The 24481-nt window shown below is 44.0% G+C and overlaps 1 protein-coding gene across 1 annotated transcript; it reads right to left on the bottom strand.

The window, feature by feature from the left end:
* Positions 1 to 56: 56 nt before the first annotated feature.
* Positions 57 to 22546, bottom strand: LOC112984038 (uncharacterized). The gene is made up of 4 exons (XM_064505893.1): positions 22142 to 22546; positions 12764 to 13302; positions 11404 to 11470; positions 57 to 5694 (listed from the first exon to the last, which is right to left on the bottom strand). The coding sequence occupies exons 2-4, from the start codon at positions 13223 to 13225 to the stop codon at positions 4175 to 4177; spliced, it is 2049 nt and encodes a 682-aa protein (XP_064361963.1). The 5' UTR covers positions 13226 to 13302; positions 22142 to 22546; the 3' UTR covers positions 57 to 4174.
* Positions 22547 to 24481: the final 1935 nt, after the last annotated feature.

Below are 24481 nucleotides of genomic sequence, written 5' to 3'. Positions count from 1 at the left end.
GGTAAAATTTCCATTGACTTCAATAAGCCTTCTACAGCGCAGAACATAAACACCAGTGAAGTCTTCTTGTTTTATTTCAGTAAAATTCTCTAAAAAAAAAGAAAAGGATAAAATATTAACACAGACAAGTGTCTAAACAGTATTTTTAAAACATGGCAATATTTAGAAGTAGGAAATTTCATAAAAAAGCACCCCTTTAAACTAGTGAAGTTTTCACAACGTAATCTGCACAAACTGCAGCAGAGACCACAGAAATCAACCACAATATTAAATTAAAGTATATTTAACATAGTCTGACCAGTTTTGACTTTACAGTAAATATAAAAACTTTTTATTGACAATAATATATATTTTCAGGTAAAATCTTTGAACCTACAAGATGTTTCACAACAAACTGATGCAGGTTTTGTAAGTCAAAGCCTTTTCCTCTTATATGAGTAGACATAAATGATTTTCTTTCTGCAAATTTTTCTATAACAACCTGATGCATATGCATAACACAGGTGAAACAACCTCATGGCTTGCTAGATGTATTAACTCTAACTTTTTCTCTGTGGCTAGATTCTGCAAGCCTCAGACATACTCTGCACGACCTAACTTTATGAATACCCTCACTGGAAACTCTCTGGAAGCAAGGACTGGAGAGAGTATCTCCAGATATTTTAACCATATTCAAGAACAAGGTATGAAAAGATGCAAAATAAAACAAGTTTTTAAATGAATTCTGTTCTTCAGAGCATTATATTGTGCTACAACTAGAAAGAAACCATATGAAAACATGAATAAAAAAGTTCAAGAATTGTAAATATAACATGATATATCTGTCAAGAATAAAACATGCAATCAGTTACAGCAAATGGAATAAGTGCCATAAACAGCATTCATGTACATTAAGTCTGATTCCTTTTGAATTTATCTTATTTAGGATCATAGTGCACCACTTACGTTGCATGATATGAGGTAATATATATCATTTTCATAGACAGAAAGGCTACACTATGCTGTCAGTTAAACTAGCATAAACCCACCCTGATTCCAACATACTTGTTCCAAATTACTATAACCAAGATCAGCAGGTGGACCGATCTATGGTTTCAGGCTTTTTTTTTTAATGGAGAGATGGAAAAAAGGCCCAGTCAGCCTTTTCTTGACATATGGTTAAGCTTGCTGCATTTGGTAATTAATAGTACATATTTCACAGGAGCATTCAGAAGAAACTGGATCTTTTCATCATTTGAGTAACTCCTCACAAATGACATTAGCAAAACAGCATTAGATGCATTAACACCACCAGATTGGTGCCAAATACTGCACTTCTGCCACCGAGCATCTAAAATCTACCTTGCACTGAAGGGCAATTACGGACACTCCCCTAAGAGTCCTCAAAAAGGTTTACTGCGTTGAAGAATTCATACTCTGAAATCTCTCTTAGGTGTAACATGTTCACTTGAACCTGCCTGGTAGTTTCTGCAGCCTTTAATAACAGTGCATTTAAATGTAAGAAGTATCAACATGTACAGGATACAGGATCTGAGCATCATAAAAAGTCAGCCTCTTTCCTATTCAAGCAATTCCATTGATACTACAGTCTCACTCAGATATAACATATCCATACAAATCATGCCATAAGATTTGCTATATGCTATCCTATATGTAGGCAAAGGCTTATTTTATATCCAACATCTACACTTTGTTAAAGATATATCAGATTATGTCTAATGTCAGATTCTGATAACTGCTACACAGGTTTAAATACAGAATGACTCTTAAGCTGCCATTATACTGGTAGACATGGGGTGGGGGCCGCTCTTAAAACCGTTGCATAGAGCAAAATGGCAAAGAAAAATAATGGATTATGCCACTGAGAAAGTGACTTTAATCTTAACTTCCTCCAAAACAAAACCGCAAGCATATTATTTCAAGCCTTCTCTAACATTGTCCCCTGCTAAAGTTTTATCTTAGAAATATCTCAGCCCACTCTCTGAAGAGCTCCTCCTATGTCTCACGCATTCTTGCAACGAAAAGAGCTACCCACCTCCATGAGGAACAAGCCCTTTGACCCTCTCCTAGCAAAATCATCTGTTTGTAGGGTGGAGTCTGCTAGGGAAGATATGATGACCTTGAAACAACCTAGGAGTGATGTGACCAGCTCATCTTACTAAGCAGATGGATATGTCAGAAAACATCAGCTCCTGTGGCATTTTCTCTTTGTTCAGTCTAAGCAGACTTTTGGGGTGAAGAAGCCAGAAAAACTGCTCTGCTCCTAGGTAATGCAGCTATATTGTATACAATAGATACAAGCACTCTAATTCCAGAAGTCTCCTCTGTAATGATAACAGCATTTTGCAAATGTTGAACACTTTCAGTATTAGCTTTAATCCATCCTTCCTTATGTCCTAGTCAGAATGAATGAGCCTGGCTACTCAAAGTCACTTAGAACCTCTGTCACAGACCTCAGTGAAACCTGGATTTAATTTGTTGTGGTTTGCATGGTTATGCTGGCTTCAGTACAGTGCCTAAGTGAGGTACCTTGCGATGGGCTGCTTAGACTTTGCAGCAAAGGAAGGACTTTGGAAGCAAAGGAAAATTAGTGTTCCTTGTCTGCAGCAGGAGAGCAATTTATCCTAAGCCTGCATATCTATAACTTGAGTATAGACTTGAAGCAAAAAGGATAAGGGAAGGATAACTACAAGTGTTAAGGACAAGATTACAAAGTTGTAAGTAGAAACAGAATCACCAGACAGAAGTCCTTGTATCTGGTTTCATACTTTTCCAGAAAATTACAGGAGGAAACTACAGCAAAAGCAGTGTGACAAACTCTAAAACAGGTAAAGAGCATAGGACAGTGCACATATTTTACACATATGTACTCAGGCAAACACCTACATTACTGTTTATATCGTGCATAGTATTCCTGCTTTCAGCAAGGTTGATGTTCACCAGCTAGCGAGTGCATTATTAATGCCCCTTTTGCATAACTGTGTATGTGACACACACAGTAGGGATGGTGAGGGATGGCTAGAAAGGGTTGAGCTGCCTTTGCTACATGACAGAGCATTTACTCCTAACAGAAGAAATGAGAAAGAACAGTATTACAGCATCTGTGTAGAAGAAAGGAGAAAATGAGAGAACATAGTCTTCATAGATTAGAAAAAGAAAAAAAAGTGCGATGAGAGAACTGGAAGACAAAAATCAGTGTCAGTGAACACCTCCATTCTTTTTAGAATTAACTGATTGATCTAACCAAAAAACTGTTTTAAACTAAGCAGCTATTCAGCAAAATAAATACTCATGTGACTGGTGATCTGTTTTGGTCAGAGACATATTTGGTCAATAAGAAATGGAAAAAAAAGTTTCATTTTTAAAAGTCTCATTTTCAAGATATTACTTTAAGTATTTGTTGCTTTTCCCCATACACTCCTTTTTTAATAGTCTTCCTTCTTTCTCATCATGCAATTTTTTGTTGGCAAATACTAAACAGAAAAGTGGGAAAAAGCCTTCCCAAGAGACTTAAAACCAGATTATTTCTGAATGAAATTAGAATGATCATTAGTTTCAATGTCTTTGTTAAGAAAAACTATTCTTTTTTAAAAACAATGTTCTATTTTTGACCCAGGTGCATTAACAGAATATTAAGCGTGTATGTTCCAGCGTTGCCATATTATCACCTCTAGTCTGAGGCACTTTCTCTCCACCTATGTAAAGCATAACATTTTATAAGATTTAGATAAATTAGCCTCAAAGTGCATCCAGTCCTGGTATTAGCCTGCTACAGTGAAGAATCTGAAAGCAAGTTTTGATTATTTGTAGGTGCCACTTTCAGTTTCAGTACTAAAAGGTATGTATTTACCCTCACCTGCAATTTTTTGTAGTTCAGAAATAACTGATTTTAGGAGATTGCATTGTTAAAAATATGAGAGTTCAAATTGAATTCAAGGTTCTCCTGCTTGAAGATATTAACAGGAGTAATATCTTGGAACACTGGAAGTTCTCTTTTCTTTAAATACTGATCATTCAATTAAGATTATATTTAAATGTTCCTAAAATTGAGAGTATTTTAGTGGGACATTCTGTACATTTCCACACAGTGTAGGGTGTCAAACATCTATAGAATCAGAGTAGCATCCAAATCCCATTTAAACTCCAGTTCTGTGCTAACTTCACTGTACAGAAATTAAGACGAAATCCATAAAATAGATATACTGGTTCCATGTTCATGAGTGATCTGGTTGATCCTTCCACGCACACAGTCAAGAGAAACGGATACCAGCGTTCCATTATGGACTTCGAATGAGGCACAGAGAGATATGCTGGTCCATGTGCTTCCCTCCGGCATCTGACCACCAATCTGCTGAGCAATTGCTGTGGGCTGCATGTGATCCGTGGTCAACTGATTGAGAGTCATTTTGAGCACATTGCACGAGTGGATCAGCTTTAAGTTAAAGGCAACGCTGGCAATTCCCTTTTCAGTAAAAATGAAATACTTCTGAGCAAAATGTCCAGAAGAAACCAGCTGTATCTGTTTCTCATTGGATGAGACCTGGGTGAAATCCAGTAATTTGTTTCTCACAGCTCCAGTAGGCAGACCTGTAACAGAAACTGTGGCTGATATAGCAGTAGAAACTGCTGAAGGGATCCAGATGAGGCTAAACATACTAATCCCAGAACTGTCTCCAAAATACCGAACATTACACTGTGCAGGAGAAAGTATCTCAAAGCTAACCAGATCTCCAGCATCAACTTTTGTGGCTCCAGAAGCAGATATTGATGTGTCTCTGTAATTTACCCCACATTTAAACACATTCATTAATTCTCTGTTAGTACCATTCCTATTGATATAAGAAATTAAGGAGAAGCCCTCCCGGACACATGTATGACCCATGGAATACAGTGCTTGGTGGAACACAAATTTGACAACACCAGTTTCAGTGAACTTTATAGCTCTGCCATCATGAGATAAACTTAGCATATAAGGGTCAGAAACAGAAATTATTTTAAAGGTAGGTCGATAGTTGGTTTGGTAATGCATTGCTGTTGACATCTGTGCACTGACTGCCACAGCACCCGTGTCATGGGACAACCAAAACAAACTGAGCGGGGTATTAAGATCATAAATATGTAAGTCTTTACTTTGATTGCAGAATTGATTTGGACTCCTCAAAAACACAGAAAGTGTTTGGCTGGGCTCCACTTCAGCAGCACTGCTTAGACTAGTGCTCTGGAAATATTTTCCCTCCGGCTGCTCAATACGAACACCGCTCAGTTCATAACCTTCCTCACTGCCATTTAGCTTTAAGGACAGTTGCAAAAAATTCCTGCAGTTGTGCTTTATTGCAAAATTTAGGTCAGTCCACAACAGACCATGCTGCCTGAATACCAAGCTGTTATCTTCAACTGATAGGATTTCACAGTGAAGCTTTCCCTTTATCTTCAAGTTTAAGCCAGAGTAGACCTGAGAGATGCCAGACTTTGCAGAGGGTAAAATGATGTTTGCAGCCCAAGACTCTGAAAGCTTGTTTTCACTGGCTGCTGAACAAACCGTATCGCTGACGGTGGAACAAGGCACGGCCACCATTCCTTCTTCGCATTTTAAACACGCCTGACATTCCTGCATTTCCTTATTAAAGAAATACTCCTTTCCACACAGTCCCAAAGCTGCATCTTTCTCAGCAACTCCAAGGCACCGGAAGCCACCTGTTCACAGAAAATGGGCAATTTGAGTTGTTATACTTTTAAAACACCAAATGTTATAAGAACTCTACAGTTCTACATATCAAGTAGCTTTGATAACACATCTAATCATAAGAAAGAAAACTGAAGTTAATACATTAGATATTTTGCACTATTAGAGGATCCTTGATTTCAAACAGAGGAACGACGAGGGGTACCTCACCTTGTCCAAGCTGAATCCAGTGGTTTAGAGTGGGAAAGGAGCAAGACAGGGCTGTACAGGGGCACAGGGGCAATTCTAATCCAAACCTGTGAAGGATCAGGTACAACAATATTGCTACAAAGACCCTCTCTCCCTTCCCTTAGGCAAAAGGCATGCGACTGACTGGTGCACTGAGCAGCAAAGACATTTTCAACTAATGGAGAGTTCACCTACACAGGTGAGAAACGTCCACCCTCTGCCCAGTCATGATAAGGGGGTAGCACTGCTGTAGCTGTGATTGCTAAAGCAGTGCTGTGCAGCCGGAGGGCCACGGACCCCAGGCATTCAGTGTACTGGTTTTAAAGAACCTGCAAGAGACAAGTAGGAAAAGCAAAATCGGAATCTGCAGCCTTAAATTCATTATGTGGAAGTCCGCACATTTAAAAGCCTGAAAACCATTGTCCTAAGGCAGAGGACAGCAGTGGCTGCGATAGTCTAAACCTGTAAGGCATAAATGAAGCACTGCAGCAAACATCATAGGAATATCTAGCAGCATTATCTGAAAATTACTTTATTTGAAATAAGGCAATTTTGTGCTGCTGAATGGCACACCATGACCTCAGTGGATCAAAGAATGCACACCCAAAGAGCAGGTTTTAAAAGCAGCCTGCAATTTTCTACAGCGATTTTCCTTGAGCACCGCCAGCTTCTACTGACTCCCAAGGGAGCAGCCAGCGCCCAGCACCTTTGCACACTGGACCTTCAGAGCCTAAATGAATAAGCAAAACTTGGGGCACCCTAAAGAATAACCACTGGCAGTTTGTGCCTCAAAACTTAATCAGTAAAATGTGCTCACTTAAGTGTTTTGGCCAGATGTAACCAAACTCTATAATCATCTTTCTAAACGCTTTTCGGAAGTTATACCATGCTATTTTATTCACAGCTGCTCCTTACATGCATGCATTTGATTTATCCGTCAAGTGGAAAGTTGCTATATCTGGGCTGGGATTTGCTCTGAGATTGGGAATACAAGCATTGGACATGGACCCCAGCAGGTTATTTTTTTGCATTGCTAAAATCAGGACAGAGTGGGCTATGCAGATTGCTGATGCAAGCAGAAAAGCACGCCACACATATTGAGAGCTGCAAGACAGAGCAGTGCACATGCACCTGGTGCACAGGGGAGATCAGAGTATTGGCTAAAATTCATTTCTGATACTACATTATTCAGCTGAGAACACCAGACACTGTGTTAATTTACACAGGCGTCATACATTCACCCTCGTATCTCTTCATCTATTTATGTTTCATTCACTTAAGCAGTGATTCTTCACTAACACTGATATGTAGGACTGTATAATTTATGATATGAGAACATTCTTTCTGGGACCAGGTATGTTTTTCTCACAAAAGCTAACTGCAGAAAAGTAAGATTTTTCCATTTAAAAAAAAAATCAAGAGAAACTGAACACTTTGCTCCTCCGAAAAGTATCTCTCGCTTTTTTTATGAGAAACAAAAAAACAAAGAAAAAAATTTTTTTTCAAACAAAAGCATCCCACGGGGAATGTAGAAAAATGTCCATGATGAGCTTTCCTTTCAAAAACAGATAATTTTTTGCCGTGGTAGAATTGCTGACGTGAAACTTCTTTACCTGTTCTACTTGTCATACCAATGCTCCACCAGCATTGATAAATATAAGATGAACTCCTGTTGAACACACAAACATAGCCAGTTTACATAGCAGAGAAGATCTGCAGTATTGCATAAGAAATATTTTTATGCTACTTGCTTCTTTTTAAATATTATTAATGCATACATAAGCATTTTGATAAATATCAAATTTTACAAATACATTTGATGACTACTCTTTCCAATTCGTTGTCTAGTCTTTTCTCAGTTAAATCTGCAGCAGGTGTTCCCCACTGCATGTATTTGAGATGGGTGACTTCAAAGCAGCACATGGACTGCTCTATACTGTGGATGCCATGGCAAGAGCAGCATCCTACCTACCCTTTGCCAGCCCAGGAGTCAAGAAGCAAATGTTAGCCAAGCAGCAAAACGCCGGCACAGTGATATGCTATGACTGCTTTCTGTTTCTCTCTACCACCTCTCAGAAAACCTCTTCCACCTCTTCTTGGCCCCCACTCTTGGCACTGCTGCAGTGGGTTTTACAGAGACCGGCCCAGCTGTACTCAAGCTGTTTTTGTGAGATCAAGTGCCTCTGCAGCATGCTCACCAGCCATCGCAGTTCCTGAGGGCCAGGTAATTTCCAAGGCAATTGGAGTAGCCATGGATATATTTTGTTGCTGCTGCTATTCATAGTTGCCTGATAAAGATTAAGCTTGGGAATCCATCACCGTCTTGAACCCTCTATGTCAGATTTGGATCATATCAGAAGCCTGTTTAATTACAAATCAGGGTTATCTGTTTAGGTTCTCATTACTGACTTCTTGCCTTTGCAGTATTTTATCCTTTCCTGGGGTCTTTTCCAGGATTGTCCTGCAGAAGACAAACCTGCAGTGCCTAAATGAGGGGGAGCCACCACAAAGTATGGCTGCCTAGCACAGATTTATTCGGAGAGTAGGGCTGCTTGCTCCATAAAGCACACTTCTGTTAGAAGTTGCTGAACCTGGCTGCCTTGGAGAACCAGGGGAATTCCTCCTCTCTTGGCCCCACAGACATGAAGCTGCCCCAGTTCGGTGTCCCTACATGCAGCCAGTAATGAGGCTGAACATGTACTCCTGACGGATGTGTACACACACACACACACACACACAGTGCTAGCACAGCCAGCCACACAGATGCACACAGAGAGAGGCCGGTGCCTTTACTGGCACCCACACAAACTCACACAGCATTCACACTAGCATGTATAGCACAGATGGCTCGATTCTGTTCCTCCTCTCTGGCTGATCAGGATTGAAGTCCATTGATGGAATACACACATGCAATGTGGGCCAGTAGCCAGTCCTAGACAGTCTGTCCAGCAGCGGGCACACAGACCTCCTGCTCTCCGGTTGCTGGCATCTGGACCTATGAGCCCCCAAGGTTTGTGGTCCTACTCCACTTGCTGGTACTCAGACCTCTTATCCTACTTGCCAGCTAGTCCAATTGTAGCACTCACTAGCTTCCACTAAACACCTCATAATAAATTTCATACACTCCCATAATCCCTTTAAAACACCCCGTAATAAGTTTGACACAATCCTGTAATTCTCTTCCTCCTGCATCCCACAGTAAGCCCTACAGTAAGTCTCCCTTAGTTTGCATGGCATTCTGGGGAGAGAGTGTCTTTGTCAACTCCGGTTGGGGGGTTTCACACCAAGGACAACACTCTGATTGCTCTCCTGGGATAGTCTAAGAAGGAGCCGATTCAGTGTGCTCCATTTTCGCTGATTAGGTACCTCCCTCTGTCACTGCTCCTCTGTGATTAGCCTTTAATCACCTACCCTAACCACTCGCATCCCAGATTAACAACAGGAAAAAGCAGCAGGCGAAGAGGATATATGATACAGAGGAAAGCAGAAGGGTGAGGAAAGAGAGGCTCCTAGTTACTCATTTTGTTACCGCTATTTGCTCTGTCCTCCTTCACACCATGCAGTGAACAAAAGTTGCTATAGATGCAATGCTCTTTGCGTGCAGCTCAAGAAACCACATACAACATCCGGAACTCATATGTCAGATCACATCCCCATCTAACCTACATTACCCAAACCAGACATCCAGCTTCAGCCTCCCCTTTGACAAGTTAATTGCACTTGCATAAGATAACGAGCTATCATGAATGGACAGGCTAAAAGTAGCAGTCTTCTCTAGTAACAAAAAAATAAGAAGAGCACTCTCTCTTCCATAGCAGAAGGGGAAATTGACAGGACATTGATTCCTGATCCAGATGACAGGAGATAGTTTTCATTCACATATTTATGGGCCACCATTAAAATCTGGAGAGGATGAAAAAGAGGAAGAGGAGTTCTTTCCTTTCAGATACATTGCTACTGACTTTCTGTGGTCTGACACACCACAACTATCTGCCTAGTTCATGGCAACATTTTCCCCCTGCTCACTTCCCTCCAGCAGTGGCATAGTTTCCCCCACTTTTTCCGGATCCCCCCATCACACAGGCCTCAGGATAAATTCCTTACAGCCATCCCTCTTCTAAGCAACAAACTAGAGCAACACCAAATGACTAATACATTGGTGGTTCTCTTTCCCTAGGGCTGGGGCCCCATGGACTTCCTCCCACAAAACCACCACCTCAAGCGCACCAAACCCAGCCTTTTACTGAAGAAGAGATAAAACCTTAGACCTTTCCAATGTACTGGCTCAAATTCTGTGCCTCTCCTAAGCTGTCTTGCCTCTAATGGCTCACCACCCACTGCTAAGGCTGCTTATAAGAACAGTCTTGCCTCCGTCTCTTCTTTTTTAACATTGACAGTACCTCTCTACGGCATTTGCCATTTAATGCAACACTAGGTGCTCTTTTCCTCTGGTCATTTCCAGCTTCCTGTGGTCTTTGTAGCAATTCCATCCTATCCTTAGAGTTCCTGCCCAGATGAAGCATGGACAACCTAAGTGAGCCCATGTCCTCTTCTAATGCTTTCCTATGACCAACTCCTGCCTACTTTTTTCTCTATCAGTGGTAGGGCAGGAATAGTACAAAATCAGTCATAAGGAGCTGAAAACAGTCTTTCCCCCTCAGAGAGGCCATCCTCTTTTTACAAGTAAAAACTTGAGAGGAGGAATAACATATAACCTCACAAAGCCTTCCTTGAGTTATTTTACTGGGAGCCCTCAAGTAGACATCACAACCAGCGAAAATGCTATATTCACAGATTGCAGAGTTCCCTTCAAATCTTTCTCAACTGACCAAATATTAGAAAAGTAAAAAGAAATCCAGCACCTGGATAGAATTTGCTTAGTACATTTATTAACTTTGCTCTCCTGTGTCTGATTCCCACGAGGCCTAATGAAGGAGAAGCCTGCAGTGCACAGCTCCAGCCAAGCCTACTCCTGAAGGTCTGAAAATCCACCACTCCACCCTGCAAATGATGAAAACTGTTGATTGTTCCTCGTTATTTGACAATATTATCGCTAAGGGAGAATGAGATTGATGGAGAAGGGCCTTGTAAGAACCTTCATTAGATCAAATCAAATAGCTAGCCCTGTGCAGCAGAAGGGAAATGACAACTATTCTTCTCCATTAGGAATAATACCTTTGATTTTGATGCCACTTTCACCCACATAAAGAAGAAGAAAGGCCAAAAGTGGATATTAAAACCAAAGCATATAAAAAAACATGAAAATAAGGTAAAAGGGAACATCCAAATTCCTATGGGCATTATGTCCTAAATAGTTCATTGTCCACAGGAACTGTTATCAACTTACAGCTGAGTGTTTTTCATATCCTTTGATTCCAGCAAGCTGAGCATGTCATTACTCACAAACAGGTCTGAGTCCTTATCTGTCTCTCTGGTCTGCTCCTGAAGATCTAACCATCTTTGCTCTTTAACTATAACAGAATATAACTTACCCGGTGTATTCAGGCATTTTATCCTCTCACCACAAATGCTTGGAGATTCAGTGCATTCGTCTCTGTCCTATAAACACAAGAATCATATTGAAACACTTTAAGCCCGTAACTTAGGTTTGAAACAGGCACTTTCTCCCTCAGGCTCTGTGACACTCATTTCCTTGCAAAAGGCATATGTAGGGAGGGAGAGGGATTTGCTCTCATAGGCATGTTGGAGCGAGGCAACTTGTTTGGCATTTGTCACCTGCATTACCCAGATATCCAAATGGGTTGTATGCTCTGTACGAAAGCTGTAGTGTGCGGATCACGAGTTAAACAGATTGGTTGTACAACCAATATTTGTTATGATGCATGATCCGTAAGACAGTACTATACCCCTGAGACGGCTGAATCACTGGACTGGTCTTGAGGATGTTGTAACAACACAGAAAGTGTTACGAAAGGCTCTTAAAGGCATTTAGACTGGGAGGAAGGTGCTAACTGAAAAACACCAGAGAAAGGTGAATGTTAAAATAAAAGTAATCCTTGCCATCACCAAGCTTTCCTCTCACTCTACAGCAGATAAAGGGGAAAGAATGACAGGCTACATTTACATTTAAATGCTAGCATTAAAAAAAAAAAAAAAAAGAGACTAGCAGAGAGACAGATAAGGGACAGAGACAGTCTTTTAGATTCTCTCCTCAGTAACATGGGCTAACCAGGTGTTCAGGCTCACATTAAGCTAAGAATTGAGGGCAACATTTGGCAAAGAAGGCATTGCTCTAAATATCAAGATCCCCATACATCTTAGGATCTCTACACAAAAGAAAGTGACTAGAGAAGCATCTTATGGTGTTTATATGTTCTTTTCATATTTTATAATAAAATATATTTTATAATAAAAATACCAGTGTTATACATTTTATATGTTTATATGTTATGTTTAAGCTGGAACTACATTTTATATTTATTTTGACTGACAACTTTTATTTACTTAATTAAGAATTCCTCTACTTTTCAAACATGTCTAGTATAGAACTGACATTAAATAAACAAACTTAGCATGCATAAGTGAACATGGTTTAGGATGTCTTTTCCTACCATGATGAACAGGATCTATGTGCTGCCAGCCATCAGATTTGGGAAAGCTTTGCAAGCAGCAGGCACAAACTTGTGCCCTTCTTGGAGGAAAAAATGGTAAAGAGAAAACTCGTGGAAAACCCCAGGCAAACTACGAAGCATCACAGCCCCAATCAGTAAAACACATGCTTCAGACTGGATCTCCCCACTCTCTCTGAGCAGATATTTCCTTAATCTATCCCTGTATGTCTGGCACAACACTTCCTAAGCAACAACTGAAAGATACAGAATTATACTTCACCTGACAAATCCGATCAGAGTTTGCAGAACACTCAGCCGTTTGGAAAAAGCCAGCAGGACACAACGTGCATTTTTCACACTGTGAAGGTGTCTTTTGGAAATTGCAGAATTCATCACTTTCACAAAGACCACAGTCCAGCAAAGACTCCCCAACATTAATCGCTTTTGCATCCACTTCTACTTTATGGACAGAGTATGACTTCTGGAGATGATTTCTGACCTGGTTCTGAAGTCCTTGAAGATGACTTTCAAAATAATTTTGAATATCTTCTTGCAAACTCTGAAATGACATTTGTTTCACTGTGTCAAAAAGCATGCCATACTGAACTTTGATCAGATCCATTTGCTCATACATTTTTCTTTGCTGTTCAAGAATTTCCCGCTGCTGGCTAACCAGTATGTGCTGCTGTTCAGCAAGTTTTTGCTGCAAATCCACAATGATCTGCTGCTGGCTTTTTAGCATTTCAATAAATTTCTCGTGCCCTTTTGCAAGCTGCAGCTGTAGTACTAGAGCATCTTCAGATGGAACTTCGTTTTCTCCTGAAATATAAACGATAGATTATTGCCCAAGAAAAATAATTTTCCAGCTTGATTACCTCTCCAAATGCATTCAAATTTTAATACATTATTGAGAAGTCTTATTATATTCAAGTCATAATAACAAGACCAGTTCCTGTATTGTTCTTTGCAGCCCCTTCATGGGAACGCCAGCTGTTCCATTTCATGAGCAACGTTTATAGTTGTGGAAACTAAAAAAGCCACAATCAAGACCCAGACTTCAGGGTATAAATTAATCATCACTGGGGGGTCAATAATAGATTAATCATCATGATGTACATGTTCAAATACAACAGAGAGTAAATGGTCAGTTTTCACTGTAGAGGTGATAAAGTGAGGTGATAAAACTTGCTGAGAATACCAAATTATCCAGGATAGTAAAAATAAAGGTCAGCTGCAAAAAATGTCTACAATACAGAATGAGCAGTAAAATGGCAAAATAAACTCAATACTAAGATAAATGCGAAATTATGCACTCACTGAAAAAAACTTCTAAACTTTTATATAAAATGTGTTTGGAGCTGATTATTATCACTCAGGAACAAGATCTAGAGATAATATATCTAGATATAGATCTTGGCCTACAGAGGTACGTAATCATTAGCTCAGTGCCCAACAGAGGTCAAAAAAGGCAAAGAAAAACCTAGGACTAATTAAAAAATGAATATATAACAGAAAAGAAAGTATTGTTATGCCACTAAAATAATCAATAAAACATCTTTAATACATCTTTAATACAGTATACAGTGCTGGTTCCCCACCTCAAAAAAGGTCATAGAAGAATCTGAAAAGGTTCAGAGAAGGACAACAATGATAACCCAATGTATGGAACTGCTTCAGTATGAGAAAGTAGGTAGGACTTTTCAGGCTGGAGAAAAGACAACTGCGTAGAATTATGTTACAGTGCCATATGGTATCCTAAAGCAAGCGGATTTTGAAAGACTCTTCACTGTCTCTTCCAGTTCAAGAATTAGGGGACATTAAACGAAGGCAGCCATTTCAATACATGTTAAAAGTATAGACGGGTCCAAAAAGTGGCTGCCCCAGTATATAAAATAAAAATCTAATTTGGGCTAAAAAATACACAGACATCAATTCAGGTTAAGGAAGTCCTTGAGCTACAAACTTCTGGAGGTGGGAAAATGATCTATGGAAATATCATCCCAGGCTTTCTGCAGCATGCACTGCTGGAGATAGAACCCAGAGCCCAGGATGGTCCCTCTTCTGCTCTTACGCAGCACTGCATTTTCTTGATGTAAATGCAGAACATCACCAACAAGACAATGAGAAAGACCAATACTAGTTCCTGTTTATGGTTCCTAAAATGTTTTGACCTTCAACTACTTATATTCACGGCATAAAGCACACATTAATCATCTCAATTTTTCAGTATTCATTTATATATTGAGGTAGTTTGCAGGGCACTGTATTTGAGAAAATAAAGACCAGGATTCAGGAAAGGCCATACTCACCATCTAAGCTGGAAATACAGAATTTTGAAATATCTGGTAAATTGTACACCAAGATCTACTTCTAGTCTCACATGAGCAAATAGTTCTGTGAACAGTACCAATGTCCTCTGATTCTCCGTGGATTTATGTCTTTCAGCTCATTGACTACATAATTAATACTACCTTCACTACCTTTCTCCTTAAGAATAAAGAGCAGCAAGCAAGCTACTGTTTGACATATCAGCCGAAAAATAGCTAGAGGCAAACTTTTAAACGCTCATATCCACTCTCTCCCCTCTTTAGCCATCTCTTCTAAAGTTTATACAACCTTACTTACTTTTAATACCTCTCTCTTTTCAAATTTCCCTGAAATCAGTCCAGAGGTTCAAGGGATACTGGGCAAGAGTTACATGCTTACTGTGATTGCCTATCAAGCATTTTGCACACACTTATATAGGTCTCGCTTGTGCTTGAGGCTGGAAAGACATTAACAAATTCCTTTTCACAAAATTTGTGCTCTCAGAAGCCCAGCTTAAGACAGAGTTCAGGCAGAAAAGCACACGTCTGTGCCAATTATTTTGACTGTACAAGTGACAACACAGTGTAAATGGACCATGCCATGTATCAGTAAGAGTCATGTCTTCAAAGAAGAAAGAAAATCTGTGAGGAAAAGGGCAGCCCTTAGCTGACCAAATACAGCATATATGCCTAGAAAAACAGTTATGATAACTGGCATATTGAGGCTTTGGCTATCACGTTGACTAGTGTCATATAACTGTTTCTTGGTAGATCTCCCACACCCAGACTGTAAACTTTCCAAAACAGCTTTCACCTTCTTGCTCTGCATTAACATGCTGGGACTGTGTGCCTGAACAGGGTATTATTACTGCAGTATAGTTATCTGATCTTAATAATATAAATGTAGCAAATAATGAGTATAATATTCTTATAAAACCATAAAAGCTAAAATCAAAATGCATTCTCCTAATAAACTGCTACACAGTACTGTCAGCCATCACAGTTTCTGCCAAATGAAGTGCTTACCCATCTGCCTTTCTCAGTGATGATCCTGACTTTATGATCGACATGTTAACAAATCCGGGTTTGTAAGGAACAAATAGTAATGAAAGTAACAGTATTAAACTGCCCCTTTCTAGCCCACGTAAGCCTCTTTCCCAGTGAAAAGGAAAAAAGAAATAACCTTCATAGCAAAGAGCAAAAGTCTTTGCATCACTTAAAAGTCAGCCTAGAGCACTGCTTCTGGGGAAGTGCTGGAGGGAGTGAATTCTATAATTAAGGATATATCGCCAAAACCATTTTCCTTCAGTTCTCAATAGCTGAAATCCGGACCAATAGCAATAGTATTTTGAATGACTCTAGCCACCACAAGGTTACAGACAGGGAGAATACAATCGCTTCTAAGATAGGGTTATTGCACTGTAACTGTTCCCTCTTGGAAATCTGGACTTTTACCACATACCTGAGGCAAAGCTCTTAGAACAAAGAAATGTTAAAAAGAAAAGGACGACTAAAGCCCTGATTCAGCTGAACACATAATGCAGACCTTAATTTTAAGCACATAACTAAGGAGCATTGTCTTCAACTGTCTGACTTGCTGGCAGTAACAGTGACAGTAATTTTAAGTCCTGACTGCAGTGAAACTACTCACATGATGGACCAGCCTTCTTTATCTCTTCCCTAAACAACATTACAAAACTTTGTAGCAATGACTATATTCCAACTGGTCAATTTAGCTTTGCTCCTTTTTGCTGTCTAAAGCTCAGCTGGTGAGAATATGGAACCTAACAAACTCTTTGGTCTGTTTTTTCTCTCATTTTTATCGATTTTGCAGTACTGTGACTAAACTTAGCTGTACCGATTTATACCAGGACAAGAGGCCCTTCACCGCACGTTATAGCTGGTGCTACTGGCACTTTACAATGCCAGAGCAACAGAAAGTATAATAAGGCTCTTGCACAAATGATGAGAATCTTTTTAAAATAAACTACTTCCAATTAAGCAGAAGTGTTCATGTTTGCCAAAAGAATTCTAAAGTAAAAGTTTAAAATAGCTCAGACACACTGTGCCCTAAGGGGGGCCGTTTCTTTCCATTAACTATATAAAAGGAATCCAGGGTGAACAGGTCAGATGGGGGTGTCTCTATTGCAGACAGCTAAGATTACGTGAGAATAATTCCACTGCCAGTGATGTTTTAGATGTTAGTATTGGCCAGCAATCCCACTTAACCACCCTTTCACATACTCCAGACAAGCATAAAACAGCTACACCCACCAGCAATACTCAGATGTTCCTACGTCCACAGATGCAGTATTACCTTCCTGGCACACGCATGCCACACACAGCCATGGCAAGTTCTGCTTTGCAGACACCTGCTCTCTGCTTCCAGGATCCATCTATGGTGCAAACATAACCCCTACACATGAACCTCTTCTACATTTCTCTAGTATGCCTTGCAGAGAATATATGCCACCCTGAGGGCATGCTGCCTGCGCAATGTGGCCCTCAGACACAATTTGCCACTGCATTAGTGTCAGAGCCTAAAAGCAGGCAGTCATCCTACTGTGAGGAAGGAGAAAGACTGGCCCCTGTGAGATCTTGAGTGGTACCCTAGAGCATAGGGCTATCGGATGGTGCCAGTCACTCCTGGTAACTGGAGGAGGTAAGAGCACTGGGTTGCAGGCTCTATGCACTGTTCAGCGCACAGCTAGCGACAGCATGAGAATCTACAACCTTGTTCATTAGGTTTGTCAGGTATGGGATACAGCAACTGCACATTACTGTGCCCAAGTGGGGATGTTTGCAGCTGCAGAGAAGTTTGTCCAAAAGAAAACAACAGACAGATAGGTCTGATGGGAAAAATGAAGGATTTAATTGCAATTTAAAAAGAGAGGGCAGAAACATAGAGGAATACAAAACAACAGGACAACAAGAACAGGTCCTATACATTCCTTCTTTTGGGATGCCAGTCATTCATCTGAAGCAAGGTGTACTCACTGGGCTGCTGAGAAATAGCTCTGACAGTCTTGCGGAGGAATGGGCTCATCTAGTTTGAAAAGGGAGTACCAGTACTCCAGCATCCTCCTCTGGCCACAGGAGCCTGGCCAACAGAGGTGGTGGTTCAGCTGCAGTTGGCAGCAGCTTTCTAGATTGTAGCAGTGGTGCCAGTGATGCTTGCTGAAGCAATGATGATGTTGGTGTGATCCTTCCAGCAGGGCTGTGCTGGTTGCAGCAGGCAGAGGTGGAGGGTAACAGGGCCACCTGCCACATGCAGATGAGCCTGCAAACACACACACAGTGCTGAGAATCTAGAGTCCCTGGTATTGGCATGTATCCTGGAGGGCTGATGTCAGCGGGTCTTCAGCAAGCATTTGAGTAAACTGCACCCCACATGAGTGCTTTTTCTGGGGCTACACAACAGGTAGAGGATACTCTTACTTGGCTCATCAAAACACAGACTTCTCCACCAGGTAAATTGGAAGGGAGACCTCTCCCAATGACTGAAGAGTTGCTGAGACTCATGCATTGTCACAGAGCTGAGAGTCGCAGGTTGGGGTGGGCCACCAGCTCTCCACCTGCAGATGGTGGCTCAACACAAGCAGAAAAGTGGCCTTAGGGTCACCTGGCCAGCACATTCCAGCACCCCTGCTGTCTGCAGTGGCAAAGGTATGCCCCACGCAGCTGGCCTCAGTGAGACATGCGGAAATGGTAATTGGGCAGGAATGTTCCCCTAAAAACAAGGGAAAGACAGAAACAGTCACTGACCTGTTTCTTCTTGAATAGATGGTTGAGCTGTTTTGAGCTACAGAATTTTAGGTGTGAAACTGAAGAGCCAGACTGCCTCTGTTGCCTTCTTCTGCCAGGAGCTAACCACACATTCACCCTTGATCTAAACACAAAGGAAATCCCCTAGAAAAACTCTCTGTCTATGGCTGCTAGAGAAACCTCCTCTTCTGGGGTGACTGATGTAGGAACATTTAGAAAGACGGGTGAGGCTGTACAGGTGGCAGATAATCTGTCTGAAGCCTGAGCTCTTCACTACTGTGTGACAAGTTCCCAGCACCTAAACTAAACGCATGACTGCCTGGCTGGAGGCATACACCTGTGCTGTCCATAAAATGTACAGGCATCACCCTGCAGGCACGCAAAGTACTGTGCACATGAAAGAAAACACTGCTGTTTTTGCCTCCTACTCACTTAAGTCACGTGCTGAGCACATGGAGAGGCCTGATCTCACAAGGCACTGCAAAGAGACCTGGGAACACGGCAGCCACTCAGTACTGGAGGCAACTCCCTGTGTACTTGAGCTTCCCCCAGAGACTCCAGCCAATGCCGTTTGCAGCATATTCACTCCTGCACTGAAGAGGTCCCCAGATTTCTTTAAGAGGGACTCTTACTGGTCTTAGGCACCAGACCACCATGGGCAGTTCCCCCTGCATTTCATCTTTCTCCACAGATTTACAGCAGTACTGCACATGTGTATGTCTGACAGAGTCCTGCCACTTCTGCATAATGAGATTTATCCAAACTATTTCATGGCAGGAAAGCTGCCACCTCCACCATACAGGCTGGGTACAGTTCTTCTGAGAAGTCTCAGCCCCCCCAGCAGGCTCTTTAGAGAACTAGAACTAACATATGTTATTCATGCTCCTTACCTGGATTTGCCCTGTCGTGCTCACTGGATGCTGTTTGAGTAGCAGCTCTTCTCGAACCATGGTGAATGCATTGCCCCTGTTTAGATGTCTGATTATCAGTTTTTTGCTCAATTTGTTCTAGCAGACAGACCATCTCTCACTGCTATGCAGAACCATGCCCATTTCCAAGATGAGGTCTCCAGCTGGGAATGGGGGTTGAAGAACACAGAGTATTCTCTGTACTTAGGCCGGTGATCTGTGTTTGGGAGGGAGGGCTAGAAGGTCTCTAGTGAATACAGTGAGTGTTAGAGGTTGCAGGCAGAGCAGGATACTGGATGCTTGCCTGTAGGCTGACTTGGATGACACCAAAGACATCAACATGACTTATTTTTTGTTCCTGATGCCAAGAGCATGGGGTTTCTGCTAGATGTTGGGGAATCCAGTAGGCTACTTCCACTCCCAGGAAAGCAAGCTGTCTTGTGAACACTGGGTCCAGTGTTAGGAATGGGCAAAACATGGATATGTTGTCTTTTGTCAAGTCTGTACAGAAGTATTTCTATAGCAGGTCTCATCCACACCAACTGCCGTGATTGCTGCAGTGCTCCTGGGTGTGGGCTGGTCCCAGTCTGTGTCACTCACTGATCATAATGCACCAGCAGTGGGAGTGGAGCGTCTATGTGAGTGCAGCTGCCCTCATTGAAAGCTCTCTTACCCATGCAAGCTCATGTGTTAGCACAGGTTTCCTCACAATGTGCCTCCACACTGACAGTGCCTTCCAGTGTATTACGCAGTCTAGCAGGCAGTGCTGTGCATAGCTTTCCCTCCAGCATAAGATGCTTCTCTCTGTCCCTGGTGTGTATCACTGGGATCAGTGAAGTATATGAAGGAGGTAAACACAAAAATCCATGACTGCCACTGGCCATAAGGTATAATACATTCCTGATGTGTTCAAGGATTCTGTTGAGGAAAACTTCTAACGACACTTCAGTTCCTCCAAAACCTCTCCTGGGACCATGCCTGTAAAGAGCATAAAGTCGGAAGAGTAAAATGAACTCTATGTTGAGTCTCCAAAATCCCCAGTACCTTCTCTCTCCAACCCCTTTGCTTTACCTTCCCTTATTCCTTTTTCTTCTGTCCAATGTCAAAGGAACTCCAAACCTTGTGGCCTGGGAGATCATGGGTGCATGCAACTCACCATGTTAGCTGTAAGTGCTGACAGTATTGGAGACTCGGCAGCACAGGCTGATCTGGGTCCTCTAATGACATCCATGAAATAAGAGGATGTTTGGAGAAAACTCATGCTGGGCTTGATGTTCTTTGAAGGACCTTCATGGAGATACAGCTACTCTGCTCTCAGCATCATCCAAGAAGTGTTAAGTCTTTTCTGCCTGCAGAATGCCCCTATTGTTTGTCAGGGCTCATGTTCCATGGAGATGGATCTTGGCAGGCGCAAAGAAAATGCAAATATCCTAGGTCCCTTTGCAAAAGGGAGTTGTGGCAATTGCGACGGAGGTGCAAAGCGTGTGCACAGAAGTAGAGAAATTTGAGCTTGTGTGTACTCACTCCTATTTGCTGTGCATCTTTGGTCATGGAGCACACAGACACTCTGTGAGGCATCTGGGAGTAGTATCAGCCAAGACGAAGGCACACGGAGTGCCGCTGCGCTACCCATGGAAAGAGGAGAGATTAGTTGCCAGCCCTGGGACTGGAATCACCACAAAGTGTTGGAGTCTGTTTTGAAAAAGATGTCGCTTGACTAAGTAGATGTTCAAAATGAGGTGAGACGTGCTCATGCTGTCTGAAACAACTTCAGCTCTTGCAATAGCCACAAGGATGTGACAAAGTTCAAAGGGTCTTCTTCAAGCTTTCCATTAGCTTTGACCATCAACAGGTGATAAAATAAATCACTCCTTCTCATTTTTTATGTCTTTCAGATAAGGCGTTAAACCAGAATCCTAACTGTTTTGTGGTCATTAAAGATCTGCTGATACTTTTCGTGTGGGTAAAGCCACATATCCCAAGCAATTACACAATATCTTCTGCTGACCTGTGATTATAACCATGGATGTATCTGACTTTTTGTGGTACTACCGAGTTGACAAGAGCAGGAAAGTGCTCTAAAATATGTGCAATGAGAGGGGCTCTGCAATTTGCTATTTTTTTCTGGCTATTACAGAAAGACAATTTGTCGGCAGCAGCAGCAAGTTTCTTACTGGCGACACTATCCATTCATTCTGAGTGCAGACAGTATGTCCCTCCCACTGAAGCCTTGCACGATGCTGCTACAAATTAGACACCCCAGAAATACCAGACCGTGAAGACAGAGAAAAGCAGGTGTCTTACACTTGTTTTAAAATAACAATAAAAAATACCTCTGTTTTGCCACGCTTTCTCTGCTGCAGGCCTCACAGGAGCAGGACATGGGTGCGCGTAGAGGGGAAAGGAAGGGAGAGCAGAGGCGGGGAGCAGCGGCAGCTCCTCCAGGCATCACGAAGACAGGGTTGCACCCAAGTTTTCCGAAGCGGCCCGTGACTGGCAGACCCAGCTCGACACGCTGCCGGGGGCGCTCGAGCCCCTCACGGCACGGAGGCCGGCCAGGCGCGCCCGCACGCCCGAGGACCGGCGCCCCGGGCCGCACGCCGAGGAGCCGCGGCCCGCGGGGAGGGCGGGCAGAGCCCCGAGCGCGGCCCCCGGCCCGGCCGCCCCCCGGCCACGCACCTGGCTTCACGTCGCAGGCGAGCTGCACCCCCAGGGCGCCGCCGCCCAGCTCGGCGCCGCCGTGGACGAGGTCCTCCCCGGCGAACTGCGCGGCGCGCTCGGCGGCGCGCAGCAGCGCGGGCTCGGCGCAGCCCTCGGCGGCGGCCCGCGGGCGCGGGCGCAGCCGCGGCGGCAGGCGGCACTCGAGGCCCTGGCAGTCGCGGCGGGTGCCGTTGGCGGCGCAGTCGCCGGCGGCGCAGGGCTCGGGCGCGCCCCCGCGGGCGGCGGCGGCGGCGGCGGGGCGCGGCGGCAGCGCGGGCGGCGGGGCGGCGGGCGGCGCCTTGCCCTGCGGCGGCCGCAGCGGCGCGGCCGTGTGCAGGAAGGAGCGGGCCGGGCGGCCGGCGCGGCCGCCGCAGCGGGCTGCGCGGCAGGGCGGCGGGGGCGCCTCGCCGCCGCCCCCCGCGCCGCCGCCCCCGCCGCAGGGGAGGCCGCGGCAGGGCTCGGCGCCGCCGCCGCCCGCTCCCAGCAGTGAGAGGCAGACGCCGAGCCAGCAGCGAGCCCACCACAGGCGTCTCCCCGGCATCTCCTGCAAGAGAAGAGAGGCCGCGCCGGGTCAGGGAGCTGCGCGCCCCCTCGGAGCCCCCTTCGCGCCGCTCCCCCGGCCCTCGGGCTTCGCAGGGCCCTCCCGGGCGGGACAGCTTGGCCCCGCAGGTCCGGGACGAACTTTTCCTCCCCCGCGGCCGCCCCGTCCCTCTCCGGCGCGACCTGCGGGCAAGTGCGGGCAGCGCCGGCCCGGCTGCCCGCGGCGGGGACTGACCTCCTCCGACGGCTGGAGGGGAATGGAAATGTGCAACATTCCTGGGGCTTCGTTAGCATCAGATTTCCCAAGCGCCTCCCTTTAACTCCTTCACCCCCTCACGGCTGCCGCTGCGGGGCGGGGGAGGCGCGCCGGCCCCCCCCCCCCCCCGCGGCGCGGCCCCGGCCGGAGGGGCGCTCGGGCCGCGCAGGTTTCTTCGCAGCAACTTTTATCCGAGGGCTCCCAGGAGGAAGCGGTACTCGTCTGAGAGGTAGTCCGTCGTTCCGGGCGGTTTTCTTTCGTATGCAAAAAAAGGAGGTGACCCCAGAACAGCAGGAATAAAGGACACGCACAGCACAGCTACAAATAAAGCAAATTGCACGCGGCTGGGAAAACAGTTGCCGATAGCTTGGATTTCTTATTTCGCACTTTGATGGTCAGAAACCCGCATCGAAGATAACCAGGATCGTCAGCTGCCGTTTTCTCTGGGGCTACCTGTAGCCGCAGTATTAAGCGGAAAAGTGTTTTTGTCTTTAAATCAGCGATACGGCTATGGTCGACGCGTACCGCTTTTGGATAAAGCAGCTTTGCTGGGCGCTGTCTGGCAGGGCTCCGGCCGAGGTGTGAGGAGCAGCGTACCTCTCCAGCGCTCCGGGGCGCGAGTGCCTGCCCCGGTAGGAGCCACCTCGCTTATCTAATCTCTTCCACATGTTACCGCAGGAAGGCGACGCGAAGTATGGGTCCACTTCGCTGCTAACCGCAGCTGCCGCAGTTTGCCCGTGGGAATTTGGCCAACACGTGTAAAATATAGTATAGTGCGGAAGTATAACTATGGGCAGAAGAACAATTACAGAAAACACTGTTTACTAAATCGTTATCTTTAGCTTCCGTCCATCCACGGGCTCCGATGCGTATAACTGCCCTTTCACAGTATATTTGCAATGCCCCCGCACGGTATCTTTGCTGTCAGTTATACAGGGAAGAGGAGAAATAGTGCGTTGTTCCTTTTTTTCCTCTCTACAAGTTTTATTTAAAACTTGTTGGGAATCTTTCTCTCTCTCTTTTTTTTTCTTTTTTTATTCCACACTGGGTTGATCTGCTCTTTCCCCTGCTACAGAAGAAGTATACCATGTATGTCACAGCTGTCTGGCCATTTTTTGACTAAGTGGTGTTTCTTTTGAAAATGCCAATCTGTCAAAACTGGAATGTGTTGCAGCAGCAGGAAAGGCTCCAGGGGCACAGAGGGATGACATTCCTCCAGGGCAGGTGACCTCTCAGGTTGCAGGTCTCCTGTCTGGGAGAGGAGAACCTGGAAGCCCTGGAAGAACAAGTCCTATGTGAAGCTCCCGAAGGATTCTAGACTCTGTCCTCACCAGAAATGGTTGGGACCTCCAACTGTAGTAAGACTCCTGAGTCCGCTACGACTGAGAGATCCTAGGTTTTCTTACACTTTCCAGTATCCCTGTCACAAAGGGACAGGGACAAACTTCACAGATCTGTCCCTACAGGGGATCCTAATAGGTAGAGTGTCCTGAGAAGAGAGATGTCTCTTTTCTTCCGGTTCT

This window comes from Dromaius novaehollandiae, chromosome 2 (assembly GCF_036370855.1).
Source record: "Dromaius novaehollandiae isolate bDroNov1 chromosome 2, bDroNov1.hap1, whole genome shotgun sequence".
NCBI classification, from domain to species: domain Eukaryota; kingdom Metazoa; phylum Chordata; class Aves; order Casuariiformes; family Dromaiidae; genus Dromaius; species Dromaius novaehollandiae.
Note: the sequence above shows the minus strand (reverse complement) of the source record. Positions and strands in the feature narration are given on the sequence as shown.

What these genes read in the sequence shown, in the direction of transcription:
- LOC112984038 (XM_064505893.1), bottom strand. Translation starts at nt 13,225, where the DNA reads ATGCTAAAAAGCCAGCAGCAGATCATTGTGGATTTGCAGCAAAAACTT. An exon ending in ACTCTGATCGGATTTGTCAG is followed by an intron (nt 11,471 to 12,763) that starts GTGAAGTATAAT and finishes TTGTGTTTATAG; the next exon opens with GACAGAGACGAATGCACTGA. An exon ending in AAAATGCCTGAATACACCGG is followed by an intron (nt 5,695 to 11,403) that starts GTAAGTTATATT and finishes TTCTGTGAACAG; the next exon opens with GTGGCTTCCGGTGCCTTGGA.